We start from the raw sequence: 25,604 nt of genomic DNA, 5'->3' as shown, positions 1-25,604 counted from the left end.
AATAATGGTTAGCATTTCAAAAATATAACTAGCAGCCAATGAATGGGCACGTGAAAAAATAAATAAAATTTTTGATATTAAAAGATAGGATTGGGAGGTAAACCTGGTTACTGTTTTATTGGGTCACTACAATTCAGAATGCATCTCAATTCAGTAAGTAATTGGTTGTTTCAATATCACTTTTAAAAAGTCTCATTATAAATTCTTATATATTTGTACATATCACCATACTTATTAAAGCTAACCTACACTATAGTTACACTCAGAACTGAATTTGCAACACTGACCAACCTCCACCATCCTCCACCTTATCCAAGCTTTTATCCATGTCTTAACAAAAGGTCTCCCTCACAGATCAATAATCCTGCTGACCATTTATACAAATCCCTGATTCCTGCAATGCCTTCAAACTAAATTTCTAATTTTTATGTTTAATTCTTATCCTGACCTTTCCTCTCCATATCCTTAACTTACTCCACCTTAACTATCCCAATCCCTGACCTTTGCCTTCCTTTGATATTGGCTGCTAATGCAATCCCCTGTCTGCCTCTATCTTTCTTTCTCCCCTCCAAGGCAAACATCTATATAAGTCCCATTCTCCGGTATTTATCCCTTGTACAAAAAAACACTACAAGTAACAAAATGGGGTTAAACAGTGCCCAAATGGGGCCCTGCAATTAAATAAAAATTGAAAGCTAATGGAATCTACCCCTGATACCCTTCCAATTTTTCGCTTAATGGGCAGCATGGTGGCTCAGTGGTTAGCACCGCTGCCTCACAGTGCCAGGGACCTGGGTTTGACTCCAGCCTTGGGAAACTGTGTGGAGTTTGCATATTCTCTGTGTGTCTGCTTGGGTTTCCCCAGGGTACTTCAGTTTCTTCGAACAGTCCAAAGATGTGCAGGTTAGTTGTAACATAGTGTGGACCTGGAGGAATACAGCAGGCCAACAGTAGTAAAGTTGACATTTCGGGCCGAGACCCTTCTTCAGTCTTAGTTTTTCCTGAAAAAGGGTCCCGACCTGAAACGTCAACTTTCTTGCTTCTCTAATGCTGCCTGGCCTGCTGTGTTCCTCCAGCTCCACACTGTGTTATCTCTGACTGCAGCATCAGCAGTTCTTACTATCTTTGCAGGTTAGTTGGACATGGTAAATTGTTCCCCAGCATCCAGGGATATGTCAACTAGGTGGATTAGCCGTGGGAAATGCAGGGTTATGGAGATACGGTAGGGGCATGGGTCTGGCTGGGAGGTTTGATTTGGACACAATGAGCTGAATGGCCTGCTTCCACATTGTAGTGATCCTGTGATTCTATAACCCCTCCCTCTCTCTTTCTTTAAGAAGTACTTTAAAACCTATCTGATTGGCCAATCTTTTAATCACCTGTCCTAATACCATCTTCTTTGGCTCACCATCAGTTTTATATGATTACACAACCAGAGCACATTTTACAAAGCTTTTTCTATGTTAATGGTGCAACATAAATGTAAGACATTGCTGATGTTATGAGTGTGGATTCCTGGGACAGATCTTCATCTGCAGCAAGTACACAACGAGAAACTACGAGTAAGTTAATTTTTTTTCAGTCAGAAATGAAAGGACAGGAGTTCCATCCATTGACTCCACCTGCCCATCCTGCTGCCTCGGGAAAGCAGCCAACGTAATCAATGAGCCCTTCCACCCTGGTAATACCCTCTTCTACCCTCTTCCGTTGAGCAGAAGATATAAAAATTTGCACATACATACAAATAAATTTGAGAACAGTTACTTCCCTGCTGTTATTAGACTTCGGAATGGACCTCTCAAATTTTAAATGTAATGTTAATCTCACTCGCTGTGCACCTTCCCTGCGGCTGTCACATTGTATTCCTCACTGTTCTATTACCCTGATGCACTTTGTATGGTGTGATCTCCCTGACTGCATGCAAAAAGAAACATTTAACTGTACCTAGGTACATGTGACAATGATAAATCAAATCAAATGAAATCAAATCCTGGGACCTGTCTGTGTTTTTTTTTGACTGTGCCACCTGATGGATAAGATTTTGCACAAGGAAGGCCACGCTTTGAAAATCAGTGAGGCATTGGTGACTGTGTCTTCTGTGTTCTAGGACCTAAGCACTGGATATCCTTCACTAAACCTTCCGTCACTTCCACCTCCCACAAAGATATGCATAAGAGATTATTGCGCAAGATTAAAGTGCATGGGAATGAGGGTTTTGTGTTGAGATGGAGAGAAAACTGGCTGACAAAGAAGAAACAAAGAGTAGGAATTAATGTGTCCTTTTCAAACTGGTAGGCAGTAACTAGTGTGGTGCCACAGGGATTGGTGCTGGGACCCCAGCTATTCACAATATATGTTAATGGTTTGAATGAGGGAACAACATGTAACATCTCAACGTTTGCAGATGATACCAAGTTGAGTGGGATGGTGAACTGTAATGAGGATGCAGAGATCCTTCAGCATGATCTCGAGGGGTTGGGTGAGGGGGCAAATCAATGGCAGATGCAGTATCATTTGGATATTCGTGAGGTTATTCACTTTGGAAGCAAAAGCAAGAAGGCAGAGTGCTTCCTGATTGGCTGTAAATTTGGAGTGTGGAATATGCAGTGGGACCTGGGTATCCTTGTGCACCAGTTGCTGAAGGTAAGCATGCAGGTGCAGCAGGCGGTAAAGAAGGCAAATGGTATGCTGGCCATCATTGCGAGAGGTTTCGAGTACAGGAGCAGGGATGTGTTATTTTGAAAGGACTTGAATATAAAAACAGGGATGTACTGCTGAGGCTCTATAAGGCTCTGGTCAGGCCACATTTGAAGTATTGTGCGCAGCTTTGGGTCCCATATCTCAGGAAAGGTATACTGGCCCTAGACCGGGTTCAGAGGAAGTTCACGAGAATGGCCCCAGGAATAGAAAGCTTAACATACGAGGAATGCTTGAGGACTCTGGGTCTGTACTCAATGGAATTTAGAAGGATGAGGGGGGATCTAATTGAAACTTACAGAAGACTGAATAGCCTGGACAGAGTGGATGATGGGAAGATGTTTCCATGGGTAGAAGATACTAGGACCTGATGGCACAGCCTCAGAGTAAAGGGAAGACCTTTTAGAACGGAGATAAGGAGAAACTTCTTCAGCCAGAGAGTGGTGAATCTATGGAATTCACTGCCACAGAAGGCTGTGGAGGCCAGGCCATTGAGTACATTTAAGACAGAGATAGATAGGTTCTTGATTGTCAAGGGGATCAAAGGTTACTGGGAGAAAGCGAGACAATGGGGTTGAGCAACCTATCAGCCATGATTGAATGGCGGAGCAGACTCAATGGGCTGAATGGTCTAATTTCTGTTCCAATGTCATATGGTCTTTTGGTCTTTCGAGAAGATAAAGAAAAGGTTAAAAGCCAGTTCTGGTCTCTGCTTGCAAATGGAAGATTTTTTTAAAAATTCATTCACAGGATGTTGGTCGCTCTGCCTAGGCCAGCATTTATTGCCCATTCCTAATTGCCCATAGGTCAGTTAACCACATTGTTGTGGGTCTGCAATCAGATGTAGGCCAGACAAGGGTAAAGATGGCACAAAAACAGAAACTGCTTGAATATCTCAGGTGGTCTGGTAAGGATGGCAGTTTCCTTCCCTAAAGGTCATCAATGAACCAGATGAGTTTTCTGACAATGTCACCATTGGACTCTTAATTCCTGAGTTTATTTTTAATTGAATTCAAATTCCACTATCTGCCGTGGCAGGATTCAGGGCCAGGTCCTCAGAACGTTACCTGGGTCTCTGGATTAACAGTGAGACAATAATTCCACTCGGCCATCACCTTCTCTTTTCCAACAATCAATAATGGTTTCATGTCATCATTAGCTTCTTCATTCAAAATTGTCATTGAACTCAAAGTCCACCAACTACCATGGCAGGATTCGGACCTGCGCTCTGAAGAGTGCAGCAACCACCACATGTGAGCTGAGGTGCTCCAGTGTAGCACTGGGCTGTTGCACTAGAGTACACGGTAGTGATTGTAACAAGATCAGCTAGGTGGACCTCACAGCATAGGAGTTCCCTAATTGGACCAGGTTAACAGCCCGAATCAGGGATCCCTGGCTGACAGATATTAACAGGAATGGCAGAGTTTCTGTTTGCTCTGAGAGCCGCTGAGAAGAAGCTGGATCAGTGTTAAGGACTTTGCATGTGTAAATAAAGGGTGACTTGGTGACAGAATACTGGCCTCTGGGGGTATTTCACACACTAGCCTTAGTTTGAGTGCTCAGTGAGCTGTGAAGAGCACTGTAGCAGAACCCACTAGTCACACATACAATGCAGGTAAATGAGTTCCTCGCTCTGAATTGGACAAGCCAGCTAGCTAGCTAGCCAGTCAAATGGAAAGAAGAAAAAAAAAGGACCTAGAGATAGTAAGAACTTCAGATGCTGGAGTCAGAGATAACACAGTGTGGAGCTGGAGGAACACTGTATGCTAGGCAGCATCAGAGGGGCAGGAAAGTTGACATTTCAGGTCCAAAAGGGCCCAAAAGAAGGACTTACTAGCTCTGAGTAACTCCAATCAGCTACTATCAAAAGGAATCAGGATGCAAGAATGTCAAATAACGTGCCAAGCCAAGAATCCAAACATTGACTGCTTCCCTATCAACGTTCCACCATCAACACTTGACGAGCAATTTGGAGATTGACCCATATATCCTGTAATTTTTGTGTCTTTCTGGACTCACTTCACCATAATCAATATGTAAAGTGCATTGTGATTTTCTATCTTCTCACATTTAATAATTAATAATCTCTCTCCTTTTTTAACTCAAGAAAACCTAGTTCATTCGGCTCTTTTTTTAAAACTTATGTTTATTTAGTCTGGTGGAAAGTTACCCACAAGGGGGGCTCTTTTTCAATTTAGACATAACACAGTGTGGAGCTGGAGGAACACAGCAGGTCAGGCAGCATCAAAGAAATAGGAAATTTGAGTTTCGGGTCAGGTCCCTTTCTCAGAAATGGCGATGGGGAAGGGAGCTCAGAAAAGAATAGAGAGAGGAGAGATAGGGATGGAGAAGGTAGTGGGATGGTGATAGGTGAGTGTAGGTAGGGAATGGTGGGGATTGGTCAGTGAGGTGGGAGAGAAGATGGACACCTATCATCATTCCACCTACCTTCCCCAACCCCACCCCTCCTCTCTCTCTTTATTTCGGAGCTTCCTTCCCCCTCCCCATTTCTGAGAAAGGGTGCTAACCCAAAATGTCAACCTTCCCGCTCCTCTGATGCTGCCTGGTCTGCTGTGTTCCTCAAGCTCTACACTGTGTTATTTCTGACTCCAGCATTTGCAGTTCTTCCTGTCTCTTCTTTTTCAATTTAACCTTTTTCCAACCAGCTATAGGGGCAGGTGAAAAAAAAATAAGAGGATACCCCCTCACCCAGAAGCCTGACAACTCAGGGTAACCTATCTAGAGCTGTAATAACTTGAGGAGCCTTAACTGGTGCTTTGCCATCACCGTTGCCTACATCCAAGCTCTAGAAATTCCTCGTTACAACTTTCTGCCTCTCTACATCACAATTCTCATTTTGAGACACAAATTAAAAAGTATCCTTTTGACCAGGTCATCTGACCAAGTATCTGCTCATGGAGTTTGATGTCATTTTTTGTTTTGCATTTTACTGGTGGATATTTTAGATATATTTAAATAAATGTATTAGATATATTGAAATATAAGTTATTGATTGTACTGAACATATTTCTCCCTCTATCTCTTATGAGCCTTTGCCACTGCTTTTCTATTGTAATTTTTTCAATGAATGGTGACATCATTTATCGCTGAACTTCCTAATTCTGTCCCTATTTTCCCAGGGGGCAGTTGAGTGTCAAACACATTGCTATGGGTCTGCAGTCACATGTAGGCCAGACCAGGTGAGGGCAGCAGATTTTCCTCCCTAAAGTGTATTAATGAACCATTTTGTTTTTTTAAAAACAAGATTTGACAGTGGTTACATGGTTGCCAATGGTTCAGATTTTTATTACATTCAAATATCATTATGCCCTATGATAACAAGGTGTAGAGCTGGATGAACATAGCAGGCCAAGCAGCATCAGAGGAGCAGGAAGGCTGATGTTTCGGGCCTAGACCCTTCTTCAGAAATGGGTGAATTTCTGAAGAAGGGACTACGCCTGAAACGTCAGCTTTCCTGCTCCTTTGATGCTGCTTGGCCTGCTGTGTTCATTCAGCTCTACACCTTGTTATATCAGATTCACCAGCATCTGCAGTTCCTACTATCTCTGAAACAACTTCATAATGCCCTATAGTTGTATTCAAACCCATGGGCCCAGAACATGGGGACGATGAAGATCTGAAACAAAAATAGAAATAGCTGGCGACACTCAGCAGGCTGGGCAACATCCGTAAGGGAGAAAGCAAAATCCTTGTCTCGAGCCCAGTAACTCCTCATTAGAACTCTCTGGATTGTTGGTCTGATGTCACTACTATTACACTGTCTGCCACCTGCTTAAGTTTAGTTTCTAACAGGTTAGCTTCTGAAGGAGTTTAGTTTCTGAAGATGTTGCATTCAATGTATAAATTCAACACAAAAGATTTTGACTTAATAAACTTCCAATAAACAGTTGCAGCATCTTCAGCAATGGAAATAAATGTCCTGGAGATTCATTTGGAGATAGCAAGAACCACAGATGCTGGAGTCAAAGTCAACACAGTGTGTAGCTGGAGGAACACAGCAGGCCAGGCAGCATCAGAGGAGCAGGAAAGTCAATGTTTTGGGTTTACACTCTTCAAAGCTGCCTGACCTGCACTGTTCCTCCAGCTCCACACTGCATTGTGCTGGAGGGACATATCTAATTCAAAATGTTAACTCTATTTCTCTCTCCACACATGTTGTCAGAGCTGCTGAGTTTCTCCAGCACCTTGTTTTTATTCCAGATTTCAAGGATGTGCAGTATGTTGCTTTAGTTTGAATGTTTAATTTTGAGGTTTCTCTCTGAGTATTTTATTTCGCGGCGGGTGGAAACTCTTCTGCAACAGTTTCCACCCTGTCACAGACACCACGCTTTGCCTTTGTACATCACTTTGTCGATATAAAACAAAAATCCCAGCCTTAATTGTGCAGGGAGTGGGCTTTACTTTTGGTGAAAGAATGGGATTGTTCTAGGGCGGTCAAGGTAAGTAAAAATCTCAAGCAAGTTGAGAATGTGACTCTATCCTACCAACTTCCAGGTTATCCTGAGGCAGGGCAAGAGGTGGGTTGGCATTTTAGATACACAATGATGATTAGAGCTTTGAATGGGGCCAGTTTGGTAGGTTTTGAAAGCCTCGGGTAATGTGGCAGCTACAGAGAGGTAATGACAGACTTGGGGAGCATTACTTTTGGGTTGGATTGAGGGAGAAAGAATATTTCCTCCCAAGGTCCCCCACTGTCAGGCTCCAACACCCCGATCTGTCCAAGTGAAAGCCAGCACCCCACCTCTGCCAGGACTGCGCCAGAATTCAGAGAATGACGACCACCCAGCCCTCTAGCACTAACACTCTGGAAGACCAGACAGCACTGAGACAATGATTGTGGTTGAGTTTTCTTGTTCATTCTCCTTTACAGTCTCGGCCTTCTTTATAATTTGATTCTTTAAAACAAACATCCCCTGGCGAATGGATCTCACAGGATCGCGACAAATTAAAGGGCTTTGAACTCCTTTACTTGTCATGTCAGCCCAAGGTCAGGGAGTTACTCTATTGTCCCTGAATCAGAATGGGTTCATAAGGTGCTGCAAGTCATTAGGAAGGTGAATGGACTGAGATCGCAATAGATTTTGAGTACAGGAGGAATGAAAACTTGCTTCATTTGCAATGGAGCTAGGTTTGACAGAACCTGGAGTGCAATGTGCAGTTTTGACCCTCCTATCTCCAGAAAGACATAATTGCCATAGAGAGATTACAACAAAGGTTCACCAGACTTGTTCGTAGGATAGCAAAACGATCCTACGAAGAGAAATTTGGCAGACCTGGACCTGGACTCTACAGTTTCGAAGACCAAGAGGTGGTCTTATTGAAGCCTACAATATACTTAAAGTCTGCCATTTACATAAATGATTTGGATGAGAATATCGAAGGAATGTTTAATGGGTTTGCAGACAACACCAAAATTGGTGGCACATTAGACAATCAGGAAGATTTTCTAAAATTACAAAGGGATCTTGATCAATTGGATCAAAGTGCTGAAAAATAGCTGATTAAGTTCAATCTGGATAAAGGTATTGCATTTTGGTACAACAAACAAGGGTAAGACTTATACAATTAATGGTAGGGCCTTGGGTAGCATTGCAGAACAGAGGCACCTGGGGTTTAGGTACATAATTCTTCGAAGTTTGCATCACTTATAGACAGGATGGTTAAAAGGCGTTTAACCCACATGCCTTCATTGCTCAGTCCTTTGAATATAGGGGTTGGGATATCATGTTGAGGTTGTATAGGACATTGGTGAGGCCTCTTCTGGAATACTGTGTACACTTTTGGGTTATAGGAAGGATATTAGTAAACTGGAGAGGAGTCAGAATAGATTTACCAGGATATTTACAGGTATGGAAGATTTGAGTTATAAAGAAAGGCTAGATAGGCTGGGATTTTTTTTCACTGGAGAGTAAGAGGTTGAGACGTGACTTTTTAGAAATTTATAAAATCACAATGGTATAGTTGATAGTGGGTGTCCTTTCCCTAGGATGGTTGATTCCCAGACTAGGGGCCACATTTTTAAGGTGACAGGAGAAAGATTTAAAGTAGATAGGAGGGACAAATGTTTTACACAGAGGGTGGTTCGCATGTGGAATGAACTTCTTAAGGAATTGGTGGATGTGGGCACAATTACAACCTTTAAAAGACATTTGGTTAAGTATATGAATAGAAAATGTTTGGAGGGATGTGGGCCAGGAGAGGGCTGGTGGAACTAGTTTAGTTTTATAATTGTATATAGCATGGACTGGTTGAACCGAAGGGTCTGTTTCCATGCTAAATGACCCTATGGCTATGACTCTATGATAGACAGGGTCAATGCAGGTAAGATGTTTCCCCATGTTGGAGAATCTAGGACTGGGGGTACCAGTTAAAAATAAGGGAGACGCCATATAGGATGGAGACTAAGGGAAATTCTTTGTACTCAAAGGCTGTCAAACTTTGGAATTCAGAGGGTTGTGGAAGCTCAGCCTTTAAGTATAGTCAAAATAGACGTTGATAATTTTCAAAATCAATAGTGTTTAGGGCTCTGGGACGAGTGTTGGTAAAAGGTTGAGGTGTTCAATCAGGCATGTTCATAATAAATGGTGGAGCAGACTCAATGGCCCACTCCTCTACCTATGTTTATGTCCACTCCAAGGATCCAGTACTGAGGGTGTGCTGCTCCATTCAAGCTGGACCCCCAAATGCCTTCTTGATTGGACGGAGAAGATCCCATGGCATTATTTTCAAGAAGAGCAGAGGAGTTCTCCATCTATTCTCGTCAATATATATCCCTCAATCAACATCAAAAACAGCTTTTCTGGTGAGAGATGCTGTGGGAGTTTGCAAATTAGTTCCTACCTATCCTAAACCACAAATGTGGATATGCCAATTAAGTAATTTTGCAAAGTACTATGGGCTATCCTGAGTCCTGAAAGCCACTATATAAACAAAAGTATTTTTTATCCTTTGATTGGCATGTATTCCTTTCTTTTCCCTCACTCAGTTTCCCTGGACTATATTCTGCCTCCTCTCCCCACATAACTTTTTTGTGTCTGTCTCTGGCGTTGGCTCTTTGCTACATTAGTTAGTTCACCAGACTGTATTCTTGCCTGAATGACATCAATTAAAGATTTCTGAATGAACTCAAATGGATTTTCTGCTCATTCTTGTCCTTTAATATTGTTTTGTCCCAGAAACTTAGAGTTTTATCCTCTGAATGTTTACACAGGAGCATTTTACTGACCAAACAATCATATATAATCACAGATTTTGCAATGGGTTTTGATAGCTTCTTGAGCTTTCTGGCCAGCATACTACTGACTGAACTGTGGATATATATCAGGCTCAAGGGTTTCCAAAGTACCCTTTCCAATACATCTTCCTAGTGGGAATCTGTAGTCTTTTATTCTACACTGGTAAATCATCCAAGATTGTGAAATGCTGTCTGTGCATAAAATACGTGTTCTCAGCCAATCACTGGATTTTTAGTCTGACCAAGCTCCAATATAATATTGGGGAATGGTAGCACTGTCTTGGTCACCTTTTGCTTACTGAAAGTTTAGAGGAGTCTCACTTGGTTTCCTGGTTTCTTCTCAGCCATATGAGATATTTTCTTTATGCCAGTGCAGATCACCTTAACAGATTCTGTATGTTTTTGGGTTCTGCTTTGAGTGTGGAAGCCTAATGAAATCTTTTGCTGCTTGCCTCTTTACTGGTTGGACCAATGGTTACCTCAAAAGCCCATCACCATGCTTCCTCTGCAAAATATCTCACAGCCTCTCAATATTTCCACTCCAAGTCCATTCAAGAAACTAAAATGACACCGTCAAGGGTAAAAAGACTGGAGCTTTCTGCAGAGAAAAGTATATATTATTAAAGTTAAACATTATTAAAAGAACTTAAGTTTTATTGCTTGCCTGGTTTTCTCTGAGGGAAAATATACGTGTTTTAAAATCACTTAGACGCTTAGTCTCCGACATGACTTCTTTTTAGACCACTTGTGAAGGTTACACACTAACACAATGCAGCAAATTATGTCTTATATATTTTAACAACTTACAATAACTACATAAGTAGTGAATGTAGACAATTAATTCCAATTGTTGTATTAATATCCTTTAAGAAATTAAACTTATTTTTCTCAGTTGGCCAACAATGTGAACTTAATAAATGTTTGTTTTGTCAGCAACACCCACAATCTAAATTCCCCAGCTTGGGAGATAACCTCTCAATGTTTACCCTGTCAAGTGCTGTCAGGACCTTAAGCCGTCACAACAATTCATGTTTTAATCTGTGTCTTTGAAATGAATGTACGAAAGAAAAGCACTTTTTATTGTAGTGGGGATTTTCTCAGTTTGCACCCAGAACATAGAATGTAGCTAATAGTAGGGAAAGAAAAATACAAGGATTGCAATGCAGGTTTGCAAAGGAGCCTGCCCTTTCTGATATTTACTACACCCTGAATCCTGAGTCAGAGAAATTTACCTTTTGTACTGGGATTGGTACAACTCAGTACAAGTTTTCCAAGTTAAGGCAGCAAATGAAAGGAATAGATTTTCTGCTTTCCTACAGTTTGTTTTCTCAGCTGAATTTATTATTTGCTTGGTACTGCAGAAGTTGGATGTTATCAAAGCTAGGTTGTATCTATGTACAAAGTGTAACATCTTTAAAACTCCAAGTATAGTGGTGATGAGAGGCAGTATAATGTATTTGTGGATCGCATTGTTGATTGTATTCTAAGCATTTGAACTGGACCTTCATCCATTGCACAGTGTGCTAAAACATTTGATGTGACTACAGAAATATTTAGCACACTCTTCTACAAAAGTTGTCACTTTTTTAAAAAAAATCAACCTGTTCAGAGATGTTATAATTCACCTCTGGAGCTGGTGGAACATGAACCTGGTCTCCTGGTCCAAAGGTAGGGACATTGGCACTGCACCAAAAGACCCTCACAACAGTTTATTAACCAACAAAACTAATTAAAAGAATCAGTGTAAGTATTTTCTTCATTAGAGCGCTCTTCAAGTAAAATTTATCATCTGTTTTCACTTGGTTAGATCCCAATTGGCTAAATATGGCAAGGGAACCATTAGTGTGCCCCTTTCTCATTCCTGTCTCTTTTCATCCGTCTCAGGAAATGACATGCTTTGTGGGTTTTAGAAGTGCCTAGATACGTGACTGCAAGAATGATGAGTGTGGAGCAAACCCAATGGACCAGCTTTTATTTCCCAACAGAGATTTGCATGTTTTGTGTAGTCTTGCAGTTGCCAGTGTTTGATGGAGTTTCATGCAATGTGCAGTCTGGGGTAGCATCCAGGATAGTCAAGAGACAAGGAAACTACCTTTTGTGAGGGGAACTCACCATCAGAAGAAATAGGAACAGGAGTAGACTGTACAGCCCTCAAGCCATTTGATACGACAGAGCTGATCTTGAGCTTCAATTCCTGCCCATTCTGCAAATCCCTCGATTCCCAGAGAAACCTAACAGCTGTCTATCCCAGTCTTAAATATATTCAGCAATAGACCATTCAGAACTCTGGCAGGCAGAGGATTCCAAAGATTCAAAACCCCTTCGGTGAAGGGAAGTAGACTGAAAGATGTTTCTGCCAAGTGGCAAATTGCACGCAAACAACATTCCTTCGCAAGAAATGAGGAAATTATCTTGTGAGAAATAAGATTAACTCCCTTTAGCACAATGATTTAAGGTTGAATATTGACTGTTCGTATATTACAAACAGAATTCTGACTGAAAAAAAGTTGGGAAAGATTTTAGCCTTGATCTTTACTCTCACCTTATAAACTACCACCATTTCTATCCACAATGACATTTGTTCCATTTAAGATACTTTCAGAATCAAAAACCAGCATGAATCTTTTACTGAAGAGCTGTATTTAATTCTCAAAATGAATCTTTCTGGGAGATCTCCCATGTGATCAACTGGGAGGATCACAATGAACTATTGAAGATGTTCAATTTGTCTGCTTGCATGCTGCGCCTTTATATATCCTCCTTTCCCCTCCTTCTCACTCCTCCCCAAAGTCTTGGTAAAATCCTTTTACTAACTGAAATTTACTAATTTAAAGCTGTAGGTCTAGCAATTTAATTGTAAAATTTACTCAGAACTTCCCCATGTATTGGACTAATCTGAAATGATCTATCAAATTTTACAAATAATAGATGACATTATCCAGCATTTTGATGACCAAAGTGTCAAGTGTACTTCAGCGTAAATATTCCCATCTCCAAGTCAGCAATTTGTGGGTCTAATCCCCAGACAAGAGACATGAATATATAATCGAGGCTAACACCCCATTCAGGGCAGTGAGGGGGGAGGGAGCATGGGGAAGGGATGAGGGAAGAGGGAGAAGGAGAAGGAGAAGGCGAAGGGATGAGGGTGTAGGGGAGTGAGGAAAACAGGGAAGGGACTTAGGGGCGAGGAAATGAGGGGTCAGTGGAAGTGAGGGGAGGGAAATGCGGGGAGCGGGGGGAGGGAAAGTCGGGGAGAAGGGGGGAGGGAAAGTCGGGGAGAAGGGAGGGAGGGAAAGGCAGAGAGAAGGGGGGAGGGAAAGGTGGGGAGAAGGGGCGAGGGAGGGAAGGAAATGTAGGGAGTGGGGGGAAAGAATTGTGGGGAGTTGGGGGGGGAAGGAATTGCAGGGAGTTGGGGGGGAAGGAATTGCAGGGAGTTGGGGGGGGAAGGAATTGCAGGGAGTTGGGGGGGAAGGAATTGCAGGGAGTTGGGGGGGAAGGAATTGCAGGGAGTTGGGGGGGAAGGAATTGCAGGGAGTTGGGGGGAGAAGGAATTGCAGGGAGTTGGGGCGGCAAGGAAATGTGAGGAGTTGAGGTAGAAGGAAACGCGGGGAGTTGGGGAGGAAGGAAATGCGGGGCGTGGGGGTGGAGGGAAGTGCAGGGGGAGTGTTGGGGGGTGAAATGCAGGAGGAGTGTGGGGGAGAGTGTGGGGGGGGGGAGTGTGGGGGGGGGAGTGTGGGGGGGGGAGTGTGGGGGGGAGGAGTGTGGGGGGGCAGTGTGGGGGGGGAGTGTGGGGGGGGAGTGTGGGGGGGGAGAGTGTGGGGGGGGAGAGTGTGGGGGGGGGAGAGTGTGGGGGGGGGAGAGTGTGGGGGGGGAGAGTGTGGGGGGGGAGAGTGTGGGGGGGGAGGAGTGTGGGGGGGGAGAGTGTGGGGGGGGAGAGTGTGGGGGGGGAGAGTGTGGGGGGGGAGTGTGGGGGGGGAGTGTGGGGGGGGAGTGTGGGGGGGGGAGTGTGGGGGGGAGTGCAGGGGGTAGTAGTGTGGAGGTTAGTGCAGGGGGAGTGGGGGGTGCAGGGGAGTGAGGGGGGATTGCAGGGGGAGGGAGTGTAGGTGAAGTTGGGGGGAGGGAGTGCAGGGGGTGTGGAGGAATGAGGGGGTGTGTGGGGGATGAGAGGGTGTAGTGGGGAGTGGGGGAGTAGTGGGGATGATGAGGGGGTGTAGTGGGGAGTGGGGGAATGAGGGGGTGTGTGGGGGATGAGAGGGTGTATTGGGGAGTGGGGAATGAGGGAGTGTGTGGGGGATGAGGGCGTGTAGTGGGGAGTGGGGGGAGTGGGGGTGATGAAGGGAATGAGGGGGTGTAGTGGGGAGTCGGGGAATGAGGGTGTGTGTAGGGGATGAGGGGGTGTAGTGCGGAGTTGGAGGGGGTGTGGAGGTGATGAGGGGGATGAGGGGGTGATGAGGGGGATGAGGGGGTGTAGAGGGGAGTGGGGGAATGAGGGGGTGTGTGGGGGTGATGAGGGAGTGTGTGGGGTATGAGGGGGTGTAGTGGGGAGTGGGGGGGATGAGGGGATGTAGTGGGGATTGGGGGGATGAGGGGATGTAGTGGGGGTGATGAGGGGGAGTGTGTGGGGGATGAGGGGGTGTAGTGGGGAGTGGGGGTGATGAGGGGGAGTGTGGGGGATGAGGGGGTGTAGTGGGGAGTGGGGGTGAAGAGGGGGATGAGGGGGTGTAGTGGGGGTGATGAGGGAGTGTGTGGGGGATGAGGGGGTGTAGTGGGGAGTGGGGGTGATGAGGGGGATGAGGGAGTGTAGTGGGGGTGATGAGGGAGTGTGTGGGGGATGAGGGGGTGTAGTGGGGGTGATGAGGGAGTGTGTGGGGGATGAGGGGGTGTAGTGGGGAGTGGGGGTGATGAGGGGGTGTGTGGGGGATGAGGGAGTGTGTGGGGGATGAGGGAGTGTGTGGGGGATGAGGGAGTGTAGTGGGGAGTGGGGGGTGATGAGGGGGCGTGTGGGGGATGAGGGGGTGTAGTGGGGGTGATGAGGGGGAGTGGGGGTGATGAGGGGGAGTGTGTGGGGGATGAGGGGGTGTGGTGGGGAGTGGGGGTGATGAGGCGGAGTGTGGGGGATGAGGGGGTGTAGTGGGGAGTGGGGGTGATGAGGGGGAGTGTGGGGGATGAGGAGGTGTAGTGGGGAGTGGGGGGGATGAGGGGGAGTGGGGGGGAGTGGGGGTGATGAGGGGGTGTAGTGGGAGTGGGGGTGATGAGGGGGTGTAGTGGGGAGTGGGGGGGATGAGGGGGAGTGTGGGGGATGAGGGGCTGTAGTGGGGAGTGGGGGGGATGAGGGGGAGTGGGGGGGAGTGGGGGTGATGAGGGGGTGTAGTGGGGAGTGGGGGGGATGAGGGGGAGTGTGGGGGATGAGGGGGTGTAGTGGGGAGTGGGGGTGATGAGGGGGTGTAGTGGGGAGTGGGGGGGATGAGGGGGAGTGTGGGGGATGAGGGGGATGTAGTGGGGAGTGGGGGGGATGAGGGGGAGTGTGGGAGATGAGGGGGTGTAGTGGGGGTGTAGTGGGGAGTGGGGGTGTAGTGGGGAGTGGGGGTGATGAGGGGGATGAGGGGGTGTAGTGGGGAGTGGGGGTGATGAGGGGGTGATGAGGGAGTGTGTGGGGGATGAGGGGGTGTAGTGGGGAGTGGGGGTGATGAGGGGGATGAGGGGGTGTAGTGGGGAGTGGGGGTGATGAGGGGGATGAGGGGGTGTAGCGGGGAGCGGGGGTGATGAGGGGGAGTGGGGGTGATGAGGGGGATGAGGGGGTGTAGTGGGGAGTGGGGGTGCTGAGGGGGTGTAGCGGGGAGCGGGGGTGATGAGGGGGAGCGGGGGTGATGAGGGGGAGTGGGGGTGATGAGGGGGTGTAGTGGGGTGTGATGAGGGGGTGTAGTGGGGGTGTGATGAGGGGGTGTAGTGGGGGTGTGATGAGGGGGAGTGGGGAACTGTAATCGACCCTTTGGGTGATGTACCTGCGGAGGTAGTGCAGCCCGTCCCCGAAGCGCTCCTCAAATTCATCGCGGAGCCTGTGGGTTCCCTCGGAGCCGATGGAGGAGAGGTCGAGCACGGCGGACACCTCCTGGAAGCCGGCGGTGAAGTCGCTGAAGTTGATGGTGCCGTCAGCGTCCACATCCAGCTTCTGGAAAAGGGGGTCAATCTGCGAACGGGACAGACCGAGCTCCCGGCAAACGCCGGAGAAATCCTCGAACTCGATCAGCCCCGAGTGGTTCAGGTCACACGCCGAGAAAAGTCTCCTCAGATCGGGCCGGATCATTGCCCCCGGCTCCATCCGGCAGTAACTCCCGACACTATCTGCTCTGTGCTGCCCGGGCTCAAGATCCAGGTGATCACAGCTCCTCGAGGTCTCTGGCTCTCACTCTCAGGAGACAGTCTATGAGTAATGCTGGTTATACAGGGCGAGCTGCAATCACTCTCCTTTCAATAGGCGTTTTCCACCAGCCCGGGATCATTCCGTGCACCAACCCAGGCTGCACCCTACTGCCTGCATATTGCCAGCCCCCGGCCTCTCCAACTTGCAACTCACTTTATACTGTTCATGTCTTTAAAAAGTCTTTGAAGGTGGCAAACACTTCCTGTGAGCTCCTATTTCCTGCTCCTACCACCACCCCCCTCCCCCCCAGCCCCGACCACATTCCATCCTATTCTGTGAATCAGCTGGAGAAATGCCCCAAGAGGTTGATGTGGCTTTTCACATTTTTAAAAAATTTCTACAACTGCAGAAAGCGGCTGCTTCAAAGAGGCACCTGAGGAATTGTAGCCTGACTCTCGCAATGCAACACTTTCTGAAGAAGGGTTCCGACCTGAAACGCCAGCTTTCCTGCTCCCCTGATGCTGCCTGGCCCGTTGTGTTCCTCCAGCTCCACACTTATCTCTGTTGGCAATGCTGTCTGGATATTCAGAGATACTTTCAAGCACCATTAAACGCTTCCTATTCCACCATCAAGTCATCTGTGTTATTTTGTTCCTTCATACTCCACCAATATTTCACAAGGATGTTTCTGGGGTTGGAGGGTTTGAGCTATAGGGAGAGGCTGAATAGGCTGGAGCTATTTTCCCTGGAGCGTGGGAGGCTGAGGGGTGACCTTATAAGAGGTTTATATATCATGAGGGGTATGGATTGGGTGAATAGCCGAGGTCTTTTTCCCAGGACAAGGAGTCCGAAACTAGAGGGTGTAGATTTAAGGTGAGAGGGAAAAGATATAAAAGGGACCTGAAGGGCAACTTTTTCACACAGAAGGTAGTGTGTGTATGGAATGAACTGCCAGAGAAAGTGGTGGAGGTTGGTACAATTCCAACATTTAAAAAGCATCTGGATGGGTACATGAATAGGAAGGGTTTAGAAGGATATGGACCAAATAATGGCAATGGGATAAATTTAAGATATCTGGTCAGCATGGAAGAGTTGGACTGAAAGCTCTGTTGCTGTGCTGAGCAGCTCTTTGACTGCATCACCTGTGTTTCTGAATCAATCATCCATTTCCATGCAGAGCCAGTCAGACGCAGTGCAATGACCCCAAATGTGAGGGAAAGATAGACATACAGGGTGAAGGAACTAAAACAACGAGGAGTAGGAAGGGGAGATAAGGCACTGCTCCCCTCCCCATGCCCATTTCTCTGTCTAAAGACATCGAGGGTGTTGATGGACCCCACCTGCCTTCTCTCCAAAGACATCCACGTGTAGCCATGGAAGTAGGCGCTGTCTCCTTTATTTCTGAGATGTTAAACTCCTTCTCTGGTAGATACCAGATATCCCTCAGCAGTATTTCAAAGAAGGTGCAAGAAATAGGAGCAGGAGGAGGCCATTCAGCCCATCGTATCTGCTCCATCATTCAATGAGATCATAGCCAACCCGATAATCCTCAACTCCACTTTTCTGCACTCCCTCGATACCTTTACAGATTAAAAACCTCAGCCCTGAATATGCTTATCAACTCAGCTTCTATAGCCCTCTGATTCACTACCCTCTGAGAGAAGAACTTTCTCCTTATCTCTGTCTTAAATAAGCGACTCATTATTTTAAGACTATGCTCTCTCGTCCCAGACGCTTCCACAAGGGGAACCAACCTTTACACATCTTCTCTGTCATGTCCCCTAAAAATTTTGTATGTTTCAATCAGGCTCTCATTTTTCTAAACTCCAATGAGTACAGGCCCAAACTGATCAACCTCTCCTCATAAGACAGTTCCTCTGTATCTGGTGTCAGCCTTCTCTGGGTTGCCTACAATGCCAGTATATCTTTCCCCAGATATGGGGACCAAAGCTGTTCATGGTGTTCTCCTGTGGTGTGATTGGTGTACAGTTTTAATAAGATCTCCCTTTTTTGATGCTCTATTTCCTTTGAAATAAGGGTCAATATTCCATTTGCCTTCCCTATTACCTTCTGAACATGAATACTAGCTTTTTATGACTTATACACAAGGATGCTGAAATCCCTCTGTTCTGCAGTTTTCTGTCTTTCTCCGTACAGTCATAGTCATACAGCACAGAAACAGACCATTCATTCCAACCAATCCAGGCTGAACATAATCCAAACTGGCCCATGTCCCTCCAAACCTGCCCTCTTCATGTACTTATCCAAATGTCTTTTAAACATTGTAACTATGCTTCTTCGGGATGTTAATTCCATATACAAATCACACTCTGTGTAAAAAGTTTGCCTCCTGAGGATAATCTCCCTCTTCCCACCTTAAAAATGTGCTCTCTAGTCTTGAAATTACTCATCCTAGGGAAAAGACCTTAACCCTTACATACCCTTCATTATTTTGTAAATTCCTATAAAGCCATCTCTCAGCCTCCTGTGTTCCAGTGAGAGAAGTTCCAGCCTATCCAGCCTTTCTTTATAACTCAAATCCTCCACACCCAGCAACATCCTGGGAAATATCTTCTGAACCCTCTCCAGCTTAATAATATCCTTCCTATAACAGGGCAACCAGAACTGGGCACAGTACACCAGAAGTGGCCTCGCCAATGTCCTGCACAAGCTCAACATGATTTCCCATCTCCTGTACTGAATGGGCTAAACAACGAAGGCAAGCATGCTAAATGGCTTTTTAACCATCCCGCCAAATGTGATGCAAACTTCAAAGAACTATGTGCCTGAACCCTCTATGTCCCTCTGTTATATAACGCTACCAAAGGCCCTACCATTAACTGTATAAGTCCTACTACTGTTAGTTGTGCCAAAGTGCAATACCTCACATTTATCCAGAATGAACTCCATCTGCCATTTTTCAGCCCATTGAACCATTTGGTCAAGATCCCTCTGTATTAGAAAAGCATCTTCATTGTCCACCATGCCACCAACATTGAACTCCTCTATTCTTCCTGTGAACTGCATAACCTCACATTTTCCCACAGTATACCGCCTCTACCAATTTTTTGAACTCACTTAACCTATCTATATCCTTCTGCAGACACTTCATTTTATCCTCAACACTTCCCTTTCCATCCAAAATCTACCCAACTCCAGAACTGGATGCAATACCCAATCCTCTCTGTGGTTCTAAAGAGATGTAATAATGATCTAGGAACAGAGCAGGTTGTGTCTAAAACACAGCATGGTCATGTAGACAGTAACAACTTAGGATGGAGTTGGCAGATTTCCCACCCCAACAGTGATATGATGATCTTCATGATGTGAAGGACCGACAATAACCTGGTATCTATGAAACTGCCTCAAATTCAAATGCCAAGACCCACTATAATAAGGAAATTGAGGTTCATGATGGAAATAGAGCCACAATGACCATGTCAGGTAAAAATTGGCTTGATCCTGCACTTTGTATGCACCAGCCAGTTTCATGGCCAATGGAATTGAAGAGGCCAACTAAAGATATATCGTAGAATCCTTACAGTATGGAAGCAGGCCCTTCAGTCCATCAAGTCCACACTAACCCTCAGAAGAGTATCCCATGCTATCTCTGTAATCCTGCATTTCCCATAGCAAACCCACCTTACCTGCACATTTTTGGACTTAGGGTGGACACCCACGCAGACACAGGGAGAACGTGCAAACTCCACACAGACAGTCACCTGAGGGTGGAATCAAACACATGGGATCAAAAGAATACAAATACACTTCCTGGGGCCCATTAAAAATAATTTGGGCAAATGCTGCCCGGGAACACCCACCCTCCATAATTAGGAACCCCCTTCTCTCTAAACTGAGAAAACTACTTGGCTAGTAAATGAAAACTGCAAGAATTGAGGATGCTGTAAATCAAAACAAAACAGAGGTTGCTGGAAAAGCTTAGCAGGTCTGGCAGCATTTGTGAAGAAAAATCAGAGTTAATGTTTCAGCTCCAATAACCCTTCAATTTATTGACCTGAGACGCTTTGTCATTACAACAATGTTGTTTTCAAATAGACAGATTTGTCATAGTTTCAGGGCTGGGCAAGCACACTGAAACTCTTAAAACTCTTGAAGCTATTTATAAGAAACTTTTAGAAATTATTTTGTTTCTAATTGCCATCTAAGCTTTGTCATTCATCTAAACTGCCAACTTGGATAAAACAAAAATCAGATTTAGCATTAGAAGGAAGTGCTATAATATTTTTCTTGCATCTTCAGCACATCCTGAAATGTTTCACAGTCCATAAACTATCTTTTAAAGGGCAGCCCCTATTGCTATGTAGAGAAGTACAGGAACTAGTTTTGCACATGGGAATGTCACACAAACAGTGACTGAGATAAATGAACTGGAGCTGTTTGCTGGGAAGATGTAAAGTGAGATGTAGTTCACTATGATTGACATGGTCTTTTATGATCGTGTGCCCCAGGACCTGGACAATATTTAGGCTTGTATTGATAGGTAAGTAACATTCCTGCCTCACAAGTGCTAGGCAATGACCATCCCCAACTGCATTACCGTCACTGCATATCCTATCAACAATATTGAATCTGTAATAAATCCTTGAACAAGTGCTTCCTATTTCCAAATCAAGGGAATTCTCTCCATCAATCAATAATGCTAAAAACTAACTCATCGTATTGCAGTTGGGGTAGCTTGATGTGCGTAAATGGGCAGCTACATTTGCCAGTTACAAGTGGCTACTCTTTGAGAGAACATAATTGTCTGTGAATCATTTTGTTATGTCCTACATTTTGGAAAGAAGCATATGGTGATATTTTAGTTAGTGAATTGAAATATATAAAGGAAGTGAGACCTTAGGGATCAGATCTGCAAAGACTTTTCCACTTGATCCATTTGTCTATATGCACCATTTCTGTAAATGACAGTTCAGAATTTAATTTGGTAAATATTTACTTATGCTTTCATCCCTGTGCTCTGAGATACATTCAATCTCAACAAAACAGTTCCTTAATTTTAAAATTTTCATCCTTATTTTAAAATCCACCCAAGGCTTCACCCCTCCTCGTCTGTATATTCTCCTCCAACCAGACATCTCTCTGAGATATCTCCTCTCCTCTAGTTATGACCTTTGTGTATTTCTGATGTTAGTTGCTCCATCATTAGTGACTGTGCATTCAGTTGCCTAGATCCTATGCTTTGGAATCCCCTCCTTCCACCTCTCTATCTCACCTATCTCCTTTAAGCCACTTCTTAACGCCTACTTCTTTACACAAGCCTTCAGTTATCTGACCTAATATCTCCTTCAATACCCCAATACCAAATTTTAATTCAAGAAACTCTTGACCCTAGATTTCTAACGACCGCCAGGACCACATTTACAGCAGCACCCTGCTTCACACATCGCTTGAGCAGCATCTAAAATGTATGACAAGATAGTCATCAAATCTCTGATGTACAACAAGAACCCAAAAGGTGCTAATACATTGAGTGAACCCTTTGCCAAAGCCACAAATTGAAATGGCAAGTATTAACCTAACTGCATGAGGTATAGTGAGACATCATTGAGTTGCAAGAAACAATGATGTAACAGCTCTATACAGGTAGAAACTCTTTATCTTGTATTCACAGCTAATTCAACATACTTAGAATATTTGTAGTACATTCATTCTACTAAAAGGTTTATAAATTTTGTTAACTCCTGCTGATCTTTTAATCTCTTTTATCCATCTTTGTGACAGTACAACATCTTGCTGACTCACTAACATTTAGTAACTTATTTTCTGTGCTGTGTAGTTTGAAGATGAGGTTGTCATCACTTGCTTGTCAACAAGATTAAACGAATGTGTCCCGTATAGTCTACCCTAATTGCATGAGTGCCATTACTGTCAATATGGGACATTTACACTTCAGTAACTGATCATATGTGATACTGAAATGTTGATGGGCTTCTACAACCAGATAGTGGACTCTCATGCAAGCAACCATTGATCCACGAGCAGACTAACATACTCTATCTTTACTTTGCTCACTTAAATTAATATCTATGACCCACAATGGAATTCTTCCTAAAAACAAACTGTGATGGATACTGTGATAATGGGAACTGCAGCTGCTGGAGAATCCAAGATAACAAAGTGTGAAGCTGGATGAACACAGCAGGTCAAGCAGCATCTCAGGAGCTCCTGAGATGCTGCTTGACCTGCTGTGTTCATCCAGCTTCACACTTTGCTATCTGTGATGGATACTGATAGATTATAAAGTATTGAAAATGAGGTACCTCATTCAAACATTGAGTTTCCATTAAAACAAACAAAATACTTGAAGTTGCCACAAATCTGGATTTTATAACCACTTTTCCACTGTACAGATTTTTTAAAAGCTCATATTTAACCCTGGTGGTTTTAAAGGAAATGTCTAGTTTCATGATTTACTTTTTAAACAAAGGGGTACTACTGTAGGTTAATTTACAATGTACAGGAAGAAATAAAACGCATTTTTATTGCACCTTCCACAACCTCAGGACTCTTAAAATGCTTCAGTCAATGAAGTCCTTTAAGTTGTACTGTACAATTGTATAAGTATGAATGATCAAATCTTAGCTTCCATCATGTGATTAAAAATGGGTGGTATTGTGTCTCAGTGCAAGGACCCAGGATTAATTCCAGCCTCAGGCAACTGTCTGTGTGGAGATTTCATGTTCTCCCCAAGTCTGCGTGGGTCCCCTCTGGGAGCCCTGGTTTCCTCCCACAGTCCAAAGATGTGCAGGTTAGGTGGATTGGCCACGCTAAATTGTCCATAGTATCCGGAGCTGTGTAGGTTAGGTGAGGTAGCCATGGGAAAGGCAGGGTTACAGGGATAGAGTGTGTCTGGGTAGAATGCTCTTCAGAGTGTTGGTGTGGATTCAATGGGCTGAATGGCCTGCTTCCACACTATAGGAATTCTAAATTCTAATCTCATCAAAATACCTGAAAGTTCTTGTGGATTAACATGGCTTTTAAAAAGGACAAATATTGATGTAAAATGGTTGCTGTGATCAAACTAACCACAGATTGTAGTTCTGGTCTGGACTCAATTTTGAATAAACAAAAATATGTGCACTGAAATGATTGTTTTATTTAAAGACTTTGAAAACAGGCAACTGAGTCATCATCAAAAATTTGTTTTAATGCCTCACGTTTTAAAATCACAATTGTATGATAATTTCATTTATGGAGGAGGAATGGTTCTCCTGCCAGTCAGACACTTGGAAATACAATAGACCCAGTCTTGGGAATACACAAATGCATCATATTTCAGTGGCTGGTTTTCAGCAGCGTAGTAGAGAGAAGGAATGATTGATTCTTCAGTTCAGCTGTTTTGTCTATGATTGGACCAAAACTGTAGTGAGGTCAGGAGCATCAGCCAAACTGAGCATCAGTGAGCAGCTTATTTCTTTGTAAGTATTGCTCACTAACACTCAATGACACCTCTGATCACTTTGATAGTGATTGGAAATTGACTAGTGGCTGGGTTGGATTTTTCCCAATTTTGCAGACAGAACTGTCATGACCACAGATCAGAACCTTAAAACCCCTGCAGAAATTTTGAACTATAATTACAATGTTTTTTTAAAAGACATCCAGCCACAAAATTCCTTGACTGTCTGGAGAAGGAGCTTGGAAAGTCACACTTGTTGAGCACCAATGAAGCTTCAAAAAGATGAATTAAAATGGAGAAAATGAAGTACAAACTGAACAATAATCTCCAGTTGGACTGCGAACATAGTGGGAGAAAAGACAGAAGTGTAGGTGAGAGGCATGTTTTATATCTTTCCTGTTAAATAATACACAAGAACAATATTTAAAAGTTGGTTCAACTGTGGTCTGTGTGTGCTAGTGGAAGAAAATGTGCTAGTGAGCTGAAATGCTCATGTCTATCAGTGGTACAGTATGAGGTAGTTTTGGGTAATAGCCTGCGTTCATACATTAATGTGCTGTAAAAGTCACAGTTTAGGAGTCACCCACTAATTACCTTTCCATTGCAGGTAAGTAGCTCTTATTCTGAATGCTCGAGCCAGCTAGCCAGCTGCTAATGTCGAAAGGAAACAGAATGAAAGCATTTCAAATTAACCTGCAAAACCACAGATCCTAAAATTGACGATCAAACTATCAATATCCCACCATGTACTCTTCACAAACAATTTTCTTTATTAAGAATGTTTCTTGTATCTTTCAATATTTATCTGTTTTTTGACTCGTTGCTGCCTCACAGCACCAGGGATCGGGGTTTGTTTCCATCCTCGGGTGACTGTCTGTGTGGAGTTTGTATATTCTCCCCATGTCGGTGTGGTTTCGTCTGGGTGTTCCGTTTCACCTCCCCATCCAACGATATGTAGGTTAGGTGGATTGGCTATGCTAAATTGCCCAGCAATGTGTAGGCTAGGTGGATTACCATGGGAAATACGGGGTTTCAGGGATAGGTTGGGTACTGGTGGGATGCTGTTCAAAGGGCCTGTGTGGACTTCATGGGCCGAATGGCCTGCTTCCACACAGTAGGGATTGCATGATTCTATGAACTGAGAAGTATGTGTCTTGTGTTATTGTTCCTTTCTGCATTTAGTAACTAATAAACACTTCTTTTGTTAATTTGAAAAAGTCTGGTGAAATTGGTTTCTTTTATAACTGAAAACCATTTGCTCTGGGAAAAAAATTAGCTAGAGGGGAGGGGTCCTTTGTAAACTAATCTTGATGTGACCATCCAAAGAGGCAACGTGAATAAGGAAGGGGAGCTGCCAGTTTTTGAAGCTCATGTTATCTATTATTGCTAGAATATTTTCAGTCCCCACAGACTTTGCAGCATCTGATGTCTAGTTTCTTCTCAATCTCACGTGGAATGAATTGAATTAGATGAAAACTGGCTTCTGTGATGCTGAGGACCTCAAGAGAAGGCTGAGATGGATAATCCACTCAGTATTTCTGGCTGAAGGTGGATACAAAAGCTTCAGATGCTTCCTATGCAACGCTGATTGGGCCTCCCATATCATTGTCAATGAGGATATTTGTGGACCTTCTCTCCTTTTAGTTGTTTAATTGTCTGCCACCATTCGCAGCTGGATGTGGCAGGACTGACAAGCTTAGATCTGATCCATAGGTTGTGAGATTGCTTGGTCCTGCCTGTCACACATTACATGTTGTTTCGCATTCTGTTAAAGCTTCAATAGGTTGACACCTCCATTTTTAAGTATTCCTGGCGCTGTTCTGTCTCCCTTCTTCGGTGAACTACAGTTGATCTGGCTTGATGGCTAGTAT

At 44.4% G+C, this 25,604-nt stretch overlaps 1 protein-coding gene across 4 annotated transcripts in view; it reads right to left on the bottom strand.

Annotated features, from left to right (window-relative positions):
- Positions 1–16,579, bottom strand: part of rasef2 (RAS and EF-hand domain containing 2) — a 72,366-nt gene extending 55,787 nt beyond the window's left edge. For 3 of the 4 annotated variants that reach the window (XM_048562688.2, XM_048562689.2, XM_048562690.2), the window contains exon 1: positions 15,955–16,576. In XM_048562688.2, the coding sequence (XP_048418645.1) occupies positions 15,955–16,271 (317 nt within the window). In that variant the 5' untranslated portion in view covers positions 16,272–16,576. Of the gene's footprint in view, positions 1–15,954 lie in introns of all 4 variants that reach the window. The other variant, XM_048562691.2, reaches the window with a different exon arrangement.
- Positions 16,580–25,604: the final 9,025 nt, after the last annotated feature.

This window comes from Stegostoma tigrinum, chromosome 33 (genome assembly GCF_030684315.1).
Source record: "Stegostoma tigrinum isolate sSteTig4 chromosome 33, sSteTig4.hap1, whole genome shotgun sequence".
In the NCBI taxonomy this organism is placed as follows: Eukaryota; Metazoa; Chordata; class Chondrichthyes; order Orectolobiformes; family Stegostomatidae; genus Stegostoma; species Stegostoma tigrinum.
The sequence above is the reverse complement of the archived record's forward strand: the minus strand, read 5'-3'. Positions and strand labels throughout refer to the sequence as shown.